General features: G+C 36.9%; 1 protein-coding gene across 1 annotated transcript; it reads left to right on the top strand.

Moving 5' to 3' along the window:
- The first annotated feature begins 339 nt into the window (after positions 1–339).
- On the top strand, positions 340–13,054 carry upb1 (ureidopropionase, beta). The gene is made up of 10 exons (XM_052562563.1): positions 340–595; positions 1,432–1,603; positions 1,760–1,847; positions 3,400–3,494; positions 4,671–4,832; positions 7,497–7,666; positions 7,745–7,826; positions 8,345–8,387; positions 12,423–12,577; positions 12,698–13,054. Exons 1-10 carry the CDS (start codon positions 492–494, stop codon positions 12,779–12,781), a joined length of 1,155 nt encoding a protein of 384 aa, XP_052418523.1. The 5' UTR covers positions 340–491; the 3' UTR covers positions 12,782–13,054.
- The last annotated feature ends 283 nt before the right edge of the window (positions 13,055–13,337 follow it).

The raw sequence follows: 13,337 nt of genomic DNA on the forward strand, positions 1-13,337 counted from the left end.
ATTCTTAGAAATCCTTCAAAGGAGAGGGACAAAAGGGGCGGGACATCTAAATGAAGAGGAGTAAATCAAAACCGCATCAAAGCTGCTATCAACTTTAAGAAAGCCATCACAACAACACCTCTGAGCTGGAGTCCTTTCTCTTTTTCCATCCTAATTAATTATGAAGAGAGGTTAATTTGAATGACTGTTTAAGAAAATGTTTTTATGTTTAAAAAAATAAACCCTTTATGTCCAGCATTCCTACGTCAGTTTAAAATGGTAAAGTGGTGTGCAGTCGCGATGTTACATCACAGCTGTAGAAATGCCTTCAACCAAGACGCCTGCAGGTTATACATGTGGTCTGAAAACTGTTCCGTCTTGACTTGGTAATACATGAAGGCCAATAACAAATCATGTAGGGAGCACTTGGACCCTCTGTCGTGAAGATTGCACAAGAGCACATGCGCTAGTTAAAAAGTAATGCGCACAGAGCACAAGGACGGCAGCTCAAAATGTCTGGGAAAGATTTTGAATCGCTAGAGGAACTTCTGGAAACATGTGTACCTGAGGCTGAACTCAGAGAAGTCCGGAGACTGCTGTTCGGAAAACAACTGAAGTAAGTCACAACCGCGCATTCACTAGAGAAGAAGACTACACACCACAAAGTTGTGGTTACATGACTGGAGAGAGCTGCAGTAATGTTACACACACAGATGACTTTCATTTGATTTGAACATGCTGTACAGTGAAACTAGGTAATTTAGCCTAAATCTGAGATAATTGAGGAATTGCAGGTTCAAGCGGGTAAGTTAGCTCTTGTCCAATTGTAAGAGCTCTTATAGAAGTTCATTTTCGTAACTACATTTAGGTTGAAATTGAGTAAATGATTTATGGTGGACTTTGGCCACAAAGGGGTCTCTCTGGGAATGTCGTTCGCCTGACCGAACCCGGAAAACAGCTGGTCTCATCGCTTCCTCTTGTCAGGGAACGTGCTAACAGCCGTAATAAATAATAGCGATATCTATGGACTTTCAAGATAATAATTTAGACTAGCTATAGCAGTTTTTATTGTTGACGTTTTGTTATTTTATTTTTTATATATATATATAGAAATGTTCGTGAAAATAATAAAAATAAAAAACGTTTAGATATTATTCTGCATGTCATGGACGTTGGTTATGATAATCGTTTGTATCTACTTTGACGGCATCTTGACGTGCTCTAACTTTATATGACGATGTAATTCCCATAGAAGTCCCATGAATAGAAACAAGTTGGCCTAACCTTTTCCTTGGTTTAATTTATCAATTTTCTTAAATTAAAAAAAAAAAGAATTTCCTCTGGCTAACCAGCAGTTTTTTGTTCATGCTGCAGATTGCAAATTGATCTATAATAAATTTGTTTGATTAAAGACGTTATTGAGTGTTTGACATTTAAAATTATAATGCCCAGGGACTTGAACCTTCCTCAGAGTGCAAAAGATGCAGCGGAGGAGCAAGATTTTGATCTGAAGGGTTATGTGTTCGAGGCATCTCCAGAGCAGCTCAGACCACCCAGAACCGTCCGCGTGGGACTCATTCAGAACAAGATAGTCCTTCCCACTGATGCTCCTGTACTTGAACAGGTGAGAGAACAAAGAACACAATGCATATAAGGGCCAGCTGGCATATTTTGGCTATGATAGGCCCATATGTTCATACACTAAAACAAATTCCATATGTGTATTATCCATTTGAGTTCAACACACTTCTGGCTCAGTATTCTCATTTTTCTTTCACAGATCACAGCTCTGCACAAGCGCGTGGGGGAGATGGTGGCGGTGGCGGCCATGTGTGGGGTCAATATTGTGTGCTTCCAGGAAGCCTGGAGTGAGTACACAAAAACACACAAACACATGCATCTAACTCTCTTTCCTCTGAATTCATCAATCTCCGTCTGTAGCAGGAATATATACAGCTCTCGGGTGTCATATGAAGTTTATTGAATCTAGTTTGTTAATTGGTCAACCTTGTTGTTGCGGGGTGTTTTAATTAATCAGACCACACTTAACAATATTAACAAGCAAAACTTTTCAAGGTATTTTATATTACGTAATTGTTCACTAAAATGTAATTATTTATTTACTATTTATTTTCACAACAGTCCTAGATGAACATCCTGTTAGGTTTGAAATTATATGAATGTATACAGTTCAAAATGTGTGTATGTATATATATATGGAAATCAAATTATTTATAAATGGTATGAAATAAATTGTTATACATTAGTGGTGTCAAATTAATTTATCGTGATTAATCGCATCCAAGATAAATGTATATATAAATACACACACATACATACATGTATATCTTTAAGAATAATATGTAATGTACATTTATATTATATAAATCATATATACATGTAAATATTTCATAAATATATACAAGTATGTGTGTATATGTATATATAAACAGCACACACAAACTTTTTTCTTGGATGTTATTAATCACTTTTGACTGCCCTATTATATAATATATGTAATACATTACCATTTCTGAGCAATTTAATATTTAAGTAATTAATGGTTACTAATCTTTCAGTTTTTTACAGTGGTGTAATTACTCTATCAATCAATATAATATGATTAAAATATACATGCATCATATTTTTAAATTAATTTAAAGCAACTTTTTAAATAATTTTAAGTGAAGAATAGCTGAAGAATAGCATGTCACACATCTATATACAGTCACAAATGTTAGTTTTTTCTGTTTCCATATCCTGTTGTTCTTACTGAGTTTATTTATGAGCCTATGGATCGGAAGACCTCCTTCTTGGCCTACAGTGACGTAACATGTCCGCGAAGACATCAGCAGAATCTGGTTTACATCAGCAGAGCGCAGCAGGATGGTAGTGACGAAGATTCAGCTGCGCTCACAGTTTGTCTGTTTGTGTTGGCCGTGGCGTTCTGTAGGGATGCAAGCTGATGAAAGGGAGTCTCATGCTCCAATTATAAAATCTCCAGGCATCCCAAAGGTCATTCAGTCCCTTTGGGTCTCAACAGGTCTCTTTGCCCAGGCTTCAACCCCTTTGTCCACCACCCCACGTAAACCTTTGACCCCTGAGCTCTGACTTCCTGTGTTTCCATGCAAACCTACGATGCATCTTTGCTTTGATAGTATTGATTTAAAAATGCTTGTAAACAAATAATAATTTCCTCCTGCTCTAAACAAAACAATAACTGCCAATGAAAAATGAGACCATAAACTTATCCACTATACTCCTCATCCTCCCTCTCAGCAAGCAAAACAAAGTTTTATTGGCCACCAAGGAGAGTCAATTTCGATAGTTTGAACTCTCATAAATAAAAATCAGTCCTGGTAAGAATAAATTCATTCAGGAAAATCATAATTTTTTTTTTCCTGTGTTCTCCATCCATAGCAATGCCTTTTGCATTTTGCACACGAGAGAGGGAGCCCTGGACAGAGTTTGCCGAATCGGCCGAGGATGGGCTCACCACACGCTTTTGTATTCAGGTAAGAGTTAAATAAATGGATAATATTTAACCTCAGTCCAAACTCAAGATGAGGCTCTGTGTTAGCAAGGACTGAATGGTTTCATTCCCTTGTGCCCATTGCAGAGGGAGTTCATTTTGATATAGGGCATGTTTTTTAACTGGTGCAGTGCTGTGCAGCTGCTTTGACGCCGGTGATTTGTTAATGGATGTAGCAGGAGGTTAAGCCCACAGAGGGGACGGGGACATACTGACCACGACAAGAGCCACAGGCCGATGAGCACTGCGGCACGTAACTGTGGAATCTTCTGACACTGAACTCTGAGGAATTGCGTGGCCTTTGACCGTTTACAGAGAAACTGCATCTATGCTTTCGCAAATATGTCCTTCAGTGACATTTCTAGAACCAACAAGCGCTGGATTATTTATTTAAGCACTGTTTTGTCTTTCCTGTTCAGTGTCATTTTTCATCATGCAGATTCTTCAAGACCACTAGAGATTATACACACATGTCTAGGTTTATTCATTTCTTCAAAATTAAACAGTTCTTCCTATATAAAATGATTTGAATATACCTCTTCTGTGATGATCGTTTTTTAATTTCTAAATAAAGATACATTTTAATGTTTTGGAGAAGTGGTAGGGTGATGCAAATCGTCTGATATCATGTAGAAAGTAAATGAATGAAATTATAATATGAAATAATATCAATAATAATAACAAACTATAAATAAATGATTTTATATGATGAAAATTAATATTCACTAAATAGTAAAAAAAGTATTTTTTCATTTTGTTTTTGAACATAAATTAAAAATGTCATGATTATACAAATTTGATGAATAAAAAGGAAAAAAAAAATCTGAAAAAGAAAACTATATTAAGTAGTTTGTTTTTGTTATAAATGTTAAGATAGTTTTTCAAAACTCATGGCTTTTTAATATTTGAAAACATTTCATCCAGCAAACCAGCCTCATGTTGTGCGAACATCATGTAAAATAAACAGGAATTTAGACCCTCATCACTGTGTCATGGTCAGTAAACCTCCTAAAATATCAGATAATTTGGGTTTTTTACAGCAAGGCAAAGTTAGCTCTGGTTAAAAATGTCATGTGCTGCCTGTGTTCTTTACTTCTTAATGCAGTCGTTACATCTAATGCTGATACTACTGTACATGTGCTTGATTTTTATTTTGTAGCTGGCCAAAAAATACAACATGGTGGTGGTGTCTCCCATTTTGGAGAGAGATGAGATCCACGGTGGAACATTGTGGAACACTGCAGTGGTGGTGTCCAATAATGGCAATGTTCTAGGCAAATCACGGAAGAATCACATTCCCCGTGTTGGAGACTTTAACGAGGTCGGTGTCACCCTCTGCACAACAGTCAAACAACTGTCAGTGTGAAAGAACACAGCTACAGTCCCACTCTATGTTTAGGGTAATAGAGAGTCATCACTTGCTTACATTAAGTTACATGAGTTAATTAAGCTGTAAATTAAATATTGATACAGTACAGTCCAGTTTAAGACCACTAAAAACACACACAAAAAAACCCAACACATTTTTGAACCCCTCTGTTTGAACCCCTCTGTACACACAGGAGTCTGTATTTTGTGCCACAACATGGGCATTTCTGTATCTTAGTGGATAGCTGATGTTCAGTGCAAGCACCATAGACATTCTTGTTATCAGAGATTTGTTCCAGCATGTTAGGTGTCATTTTTCAGGTTAAACATGTTTGTGTGTTTGTGTGTGTGTGTGTGTGTTTATGTGGTTTATGAGGACACTAATTTGTATAATGACTTGTATGACAGGTATTACAATGAGAATGTAATTTATGAGGACATTTTCAGTGTCCCTGTAATTCAAAAGGCTTATAAATAATTCAGAATGGGTTTGCTTTTATATAAAAATGCACAAAGTTTCTCGTAAGGGGAAGGTTTAGGTGTAGAGCGATAGAAAATACGGTTTGTACAGTAGAAAAACCATTATGCATATGAAGAGTCCTCATAAACCATAAAAACCAACATGTGTGTATCTGCAATACATGATCTTTGGGCGCTCTAAGTGGTTGATTTCTCGCCAGCTGGGCTGTTTATCAGTTTCCTGTTGTGCCTTTGATCCATTGCACACGGTTATAATGATCAGTTCAGGAAATGTGCCCACTCTCTTTTCCTGGAACAAGTTTGAGGGTACCTGCAGGAACCAGATGGCAGAAGATGGCTCAATTCTGTTGTTTTCAGTAAAGTTAAGGAGAATTTTGCTGCCATCTATGCTGATACATATCAGTGTTGGAAAGGTTTACACAGAAACTCTTCTGAGAACCCAGCTCAGCCCTGCGTGAATTTCCATGCTGCAGCAGTTGCATGAATTTACACTAACATCACAAACTATGGCCACAATTTAAAACACCGCATACTGTATATAATGTCTTCATTTTCTCAAAAGTAGATGCACAGATATCACATAGGCCGATGATAATCTATAACCACCTTTCCACTGTTCCAACAAACAGATTTAGTCACAATTGTTCTGGAGAAGCCATTTATTACTCTCTCCTTATTCACCATGTTAAAATGAATGAGAAAGATCACCAAAAGTTCTTAAATAGTTCTGAAATAATTATTTCAGGCATTATTATTCATTATTCAGCAATGCTTAGTATAAAACTATCTGTCATTCTCACCTTACACTGAAAGTTTCAATTATTCATTTTCAAAAGAATATTCTGTCAGTCACAAAAATTGTAAATTAAATTGGTTTTGCATAAGCCATTTTCTGATGAAAGATCATTTTAAACCTAGTCACATTAGCTGTTGGTGAAGGTGATCATGTGTAGTTCAAAACTAATGTGCTACTGATAATGCAACTGTTTAATGCTTTTGTACAATTGTTCAATAAATAAAACATAATTGTTCAATAAATTAGAAATATCCCCACCACTAAAGCACAGACTGATCGTATATTAAATCAGCAATATATCAATCACAATTTTATTAAATTAGCACTTTTATTTCTGCATGGCCAATCAAATTCAAATTCTGGAAATATCTGTTGTATAAACAAAAGAATAAAACCATGCAACACACATAAAACCCTCAGTTATCAGTGCCCTTTTGCTACATAATCTAGCGAGCTCACATTATCCTCATCTCTGCTCAGTACATTATCTCATTTAGATCTGTCCATATGGCAAATATGGGTGTACATATGTGGGAAATTTTATGGCATTAACCTTTTGATGCATGTCATTCACTACAGGGCAAAGGTCTTTTTTAACCATTCAAGATGTGAAGTTACATCCAGACCACTATGGGTGGCTTTGCCCATAATTTTTTATGATGGTGGTCTTGTTAATGTTGTTTAATTTATGGCAACATCAGTTCAAAATTCCTGTTCTTAATGTTGTATCCCATGTGGGATTTTAACTACTATCTTTTACTGCAACAAGAAAAGTAGTAGATCTTAAAGGGATAGTATAGTGAAAAATGAAATTTGCTTCTTTTTGTTTTTTCATTGGAACAGATTTAAAGAAATGACATCACTTGCTCATCGGTGGATCCTGTGTAGTGAATGGGTACCGTCAGAATGAGAGTCCAATATGGCTGCATGTTTTAATAAACAAATATATCCGAGATGTTTTTAACTTAAAAATGTTGCTTCTGGCCAAAAAAAACTTAAAATGCCTCAATAACGGATTTGTTTCTTATGAATATGCAACTTTTCTCTTCGTAAGACATTAATTGATGGACTTGAGTCATGTGGATCATTGTATTATTGTTATGTTCTTATCAGCTGTTTGGACTCTTATTCTGACGGCACCCATTCACTGCAAAGGATCCATTGGTAAAAAAAGTGATGTGATACTAAGTTTCTCCAAATCTGTTGCTATGAAGAAATAAACTAATCTACATCTTTGATGGCCATTTTTTGGGTAAATTCTTTACTTTAAACTCTCATGTTTTTTGGTTTGAAAAGCTCAAACTCAAACTTGATTAAAAATGTAACTATATCCTTCTCCAGTCAACATATTACATGGAAGGGAACACGGGTCACACTGTATTCCAGACACAGTTTGGAAAGATTGCTGTTAACATCTGCTACGGCCGACACCATCCTCTCAACTGGTTAATGTACAGCATACATGGGGCTGAGATCATCTTTAACCCTTCGGCCACAGTCGGATTGCTCAGGTATCATGTTATATACCTGTTTTATTTGAATAACGCAGAGCCCGTATTGCATCATGCTTATGCTGTTTTGTGTTACAGTGAACCAATGTGGCCGATTGAGGCCAGAAATGCTGCCATCGCAAACCACTGCTTCACCTGTGCCATCAACCGTGTGGGAACAGTATGTGCCACCTGTTCTCCAATAAGTGTGCCAAAAAAATTATTTCAACATGCTTAAAAATCACATAAATTATCCAATAGCTGCTCTTGATTCTAAAACATACACCGAGATTTCTCAGGGAATGTCCTGCTTGCCCCAACTATGCACTGTTTATACTGTGATAATATCACAACAACAACTAAGGTAAACTATATATATAACTAATATGATTAGATAAGCACATGCTAAATCATTTAAACAGGATTATAAGCCAAACTGCAAATAATGTTACAGATGAAAAAACAAGTCTGGTCTCTGTTAGTGGTTATAATGTCTTAGAGGGATGACTTTTATTCTCAGAGATAGATACAGTAAACCAATTATCTTTAAACTGGCTTAAATTGGAGTTATTTCGACAGTCTGTTAAGCAGTGCCCATGTGCTACACATATGAAATGTGTTCAGATAAGTGTTTTCTTCTGCCCTCTACTGCTGATTTCTGGGTATTATTGAGTCTTGATATAGATCTGTCTTTTCCAGGAGTATTTCAAGAATGAGTTCACATCTGGAGATGGAAAGAAAGGTATTTATCCATTTATTGTGAGCATGTGCATATATTTGCGTAAGTAAACTTGCTTTCTCTTGTTTGTGACTTGAACGGAAGTTATTGCCAAAAGGTCCTTTAGTCATATATATGTACGTTTGGTGTCAGTATGATTTTTTTTTTTTTTTTTAAAGAAATTAATTCTTTTATTCAGCAATTATGCATTAAATATATCCAAAGTGACAGTAAAGATATAATATTACAAAAGATTTATATTTCGAACGACTGATTTCTGTTCATCCAGGAATTCAGAAAAACAAATATAACCGCTTCTGTAAAAAATAAAAAAAAAGTAACACAGTATACATGAAAAAATTATATTGTAAATTGTAACAACATTTCACAATTGTACTGTTTTTACTGTAGTTTAAACGTAATTAAAGAAAAAAAATCATACCTACCCCAAACTTTTGAACAGTTTACATTATAGGATTCCTTGTCTTCCATAAATCAAGCAAACAGATAGCCATGCCCCAAAAGTCATGCCATTGGTTGAGCCAGTGTTTAACTACAAATTGGTTACTTACAGATTGCATATTAAGATGAATATTTATATGAATATCCCAGAAAATTGCATATTTCACTTAAAGAACCTAAAGAGGTCTGAGTGTAGTGGAGACATTTCTCGTAAGTCATTCATACAGCAGATGGCACTATCGGCTTGAAAATTAAACATGGGTCAAAACCTAAAGATCATTCCCATCTGTATACATATTTGAGTCCCCCTGAGCTTAATGTCCATGAGCTTAATGTCTCTGTGTCAGCGTATAAAGGATCAGCGTATCTGTCTGTCAATCTAGCACCTGTATCGGTGGCGGGCTGAGGACAAGGGAACTTGTTCACAGGTGTCGTGTTTCTAAAGCTCTAGTCTGTCAGGCTCTGTTCTCGCTTTCAGCACTCATTACTGTTGCATAAGCCTTCAACCTGAACACAAAATCCCCCTTTGCTGTTTTACATGTGAAGCCTCTATGTAACATGACTAGGGTCACACAGACATACAGCAAGCCACAAACATATATGAGGGGCATTTGTCCATGAATAGGATACAAAATATGGTCTAATTTATTTAAAAAAAAAAAAAAACAGAAAAAAGAAGGAACAACAAATGATCAGTGAAATTAGGTGCTCAATCTTCTGAAAATTGTGAAAATCAGCCTCAGGTGATGCAACTAGATATGATATGAGGTTTCATTTTACAATTCTTTTTCTGTGAGGTTTCCAGGTTTTGCAACCCTTTGCAACTTTATGAAACATAAATAAATACAGTGACATGGCATTGATAAAAATGGACTGATAAAATGTTAAAACAAACAAAATACTTCATGCCAGGATGGATGTTTTGACATCTAATGTTTTTCATAAGATGTATATTTACAAAACTCTTAGTACACAAATCCAAACTGATCACACTTTTAACACCACTAGTCATTCTTTCAAAATCTGATCTCATGCTTCCGTTACAAATACAAATATTTTTGACCACTCAAACATTGTTCAGAACATAAGATTATTGTAATATATATTGAGAACATTTGATTTAACATTGTGATCTTCTTTCAATTTAGTACTTCTACCAATCAATTCATTCAAGAGCAAACAATGCAGCATACATATTTCTAATCCTTTTAGTTTTTTTGCTTAAATAATTACAGTAATACAGGCAATAATTGTCAAATTAATTGTCAAAAGGTATGATGGCTGGAAAGTCCAGATGATATAATCTGGCAAATGTGGATCGCGAGGCCCAGCCGGCCGCTGCACAGATCTCTGCAATGGACACACCGCTAAACCATGCCCAAGATGAGTGGTGCGGCCACCGAAGCATATAAAGAGTTGTTCCAACTGCCTAAATGGGGCAGAATACTTAATATAATTATCAATATAATATCCTTATTGTATTCGACAAATTGTCGAAAAGCTCTTGCAAGGAAGGACAATATCAGAGATATGTCACAGGAAGCTGGGTCTTCACTGCGGGTCATGCAACAGGAAGACTGTAAAACAGAGCTCTATCTTGAGAGACTGAAGGGCAATCAGTGGAAAAGCATAAAGGAATAGGTTGGGCCACGACTGGCCCAATGTGTCCGTGTCCTTTGAGAAATAAGTTGGGCAATGAGAGTTGTCTTTTGAGGTGAAGAGGCCGACCTCTGCCTTGCCAAAAATCTCAGAGATTTTCTGAACCGTCTGCGGGTGGAGCATCCACTCATCTGAGGAGACATTGCTCCAAGAAAGCATATCTACTCCTTGGTTCAACTTGCTTGACACATGCATCGCTCTCAGTGAATGCAAGTTGATCTGGGCCAATTCCAAGAGGTGCTCTACAAGTACACTAATGTGCTTCGAGGAGAGTCCTCCCTGATGAATTATGTAGGACACTACCGTCAAACTGTCCAATCTGACCAAGACGTGGTGTCCCTTCAGGTCAGGCAGGAAGGGGAAAAGGCCCAAACATACTGGCAGCATTTCCAGGCAGTTGATATGCAGCCCTTGCTCTTTTGACCAGTGACCAAAAGCCGATTTGATATCGCACAGCACTCCCCAACCTAAGTTGAAAGCGTCTGTCGAGACCACCTTCCTTCTGTAAACACTACCCAGGGGCATGCCCCGTTCTATCCACTGAGAGTCTTTACAGGGGGCCAGAACTGACACGAAGGCGTCCGAGGTGCCTGCATTGGGTGGAACTAGTGGTTTCAGCCAGTTTTAAACGGGCTGCATACAAAGCAGGCCCAACTGTAGTACCGCAGATGCCATGCACTTCGTTAAAGTATGGGTAGCCAGGGACAGCCCGAATGGGAGAACGTGTATTGATATGCCACTCTCTCCAAGGTGAATCTCAAGAATCATATGTGATGGGGGGTTATCTGGATGTGAAAGTACACATCTTTCAGATCCATGGAGAAAAGCCAGTCCCTTGTGCACTCTTGTGAGAGAATCTGCTTCAAAGTGGTCATCCTGAACAGCCATTTCATAAGGGCGTGCTCTAACACCACCAGGCTGGCCATGGACCTGCCTATCCCAAGGACTATCGTTTTGATGGGATGTAAATCCAGGTCAGTCACACTGTGCAGCTCCTTAAAGCTGCGAGGTGTGGGCCGGACTCATCCATGCTCTTGAGTAGAGCCCTGTGCTGGTTTCCCTAAACCCACACCAGCCCGCTCCCACTGAATGTATGACCAGGCCTGCCCACTCCTGCAACCTGTGTTCCACTCCCGCCCGCTCACGAAATGTTTGTGTACACTCCCGTCCGCTCCCGCAGACTTTATCTCAGAGCTTGTGAAAAATGTAAATGATTAAGTACTAATTTTCATTCAAGTTAACATCCAGAATAACAGATTTTAAACATGATTGCATTTAAATAATATGAAGTAACCAATGCTAAACCAAAGCACCTCACATGAAAAAAAATTTTTTTATAAGCGTTATAAAACATTACCGTTAAAACAAAACCGCAACTAGTGGCACCTCAGTTTTTAAATGCAGGCTAGGACTACTGCAAACATGCACCAAACGATTACCTAGGAAATAACTTTACCATTAAATAAATAAACAGAGAACTTTGAAAATACGCTAGATTTATTTTTAACAAAATAAATACAAAATAAATAAAACAAAATAGAATGATTAAAAAATCTCACAGATTTCACATTCACAATAGCTTGCTTAACAGGCTGTTGCAAAAAAGAAAATAAATTATATATAGTGTATTTGCAACTGTATCACTAGTGTATAAGCAGCTCCGCTTTGAATTGTAAACCACGGCTTATTTGGGCTTATTATTTTATTTTGAAATATATTCAAATAGATTTTTTTTTTAATTGTATAGAAAAAAGCTATTTTAAATTGTAATAATATTTCACAATATTCCTGTTTTTACTATATTTTTGATCAAATAAATGCAGCCTTGGCAAGCATATAAGACTTTTTTTGTAAAAACACTCATAAAGTCTAACAGTACACAAACTTAAAATGGTCGTGTGCATTTTGTGTATGATTTCTAGTTTGTGTCATCCGCAGCGCACCATGACTTTGGGCATTTTTATGGCTCCAGCTATGTAGCTGCACCCGACGGCAGCAGATCTCCAGGATTATCCAGAACCCGTGATGGCCTGCTGGTGACAGAGATGGACTTGAACCTAAATCGCCAAGTTGCAGACAAATGGAATTTCAAGGTGGGCATAAAAAAAAAAAAAAAAAACTTCCACTTTATATTTCATCAGAAAGAGAGGTTAGATAGTCAATTGTCTCTGGTAGCATCTGTGTGCCATTCACATGTGTGCATCTCTCCATAGATGACTGGGAGGTATGAAATGTATGCGGAGGAGCTCAAAAAAGCCATCCAGCATGACTTCAAACCCAACATTGTTAAGGAGTGAGCTTATCAGGAAAACGTGTGCCAAAAGCCATTGAAAAGAACCACACTTTTATCGGAAAGACATCCTTGGCACATGCAGGAGAACCACATAATGTATTAGAATAAGTCCTTGTACCTCTACTTCAATTTCACAAAATAACCTTTATAATTTATCAGTTCATTTTTATGGTCAATAAATGGAAGGATGCATTTGAATAAAATACAAATCCAACTTTATTAATTTCTGAAATGCAACTATATATATTTCATAAAAATAAAGTTTGCCATATCAACATTCCTCATGTTCATTAAAAAAAAAAAAGCACAAGCAGATGTAATTGGACATCTGATGTCTTAAAAATCAAAGAAATAACAACAAAGTACCATTTAACCTGAATGATCAAAGATTAAATAACATAATTCTGGCTGGTGGAACAACATGTGCAAGCATTTCATATGTCAGCCGTTGTGTCACAAACCATCGACGACTGAACCATTTGAGCCACTGAGCAAGCGTAGTGTGTTAACAAGATAGCAAACAGCAAAGCATTGACAACACTGTGTTCAGACCTTTTCAA

The sequence above is a fragment of the Carassius gibelio genome, chromosome B8 (assembly GCF_023724105.1).
Source record: "Carassius gibelio isolate Cgi1373 ecotype wild population from Czech Republic chromosome B8, carGib1.2-hapl.c, whole genome shotgun sequence".
In the NCBI taxonomy this organism is placed as follows: domain Eukaryota; kingdom Metazoa; phylum Chordata; class Actinopteri; order Cypriniformes; family Cyprinidae; genus Carassius; species Carassius gibelio.

Coding starts and splice junctions, on each gene's coding strand:
- upb1 (XM_052562563.1), top strand. CDS start 492: ATGTCTGGGAAAGATTTTGAATCGCTAGAGGAACTTCTGGAAACATGT. Junction 3,495..4,670: donor CCACACGCTTTTGTATTCAG/GTAAGAGTTAAA, acceptor TTTATTTTGTAG/CTGGCCAAAAAATACAACAT. Junction 8,388..12,422: donor ATCTGGAGATGGAAAGAAAG/GTATTTATCCAT, acceptor TGTCATCCGCAG/CGCACCATGACTTTGGGCAT.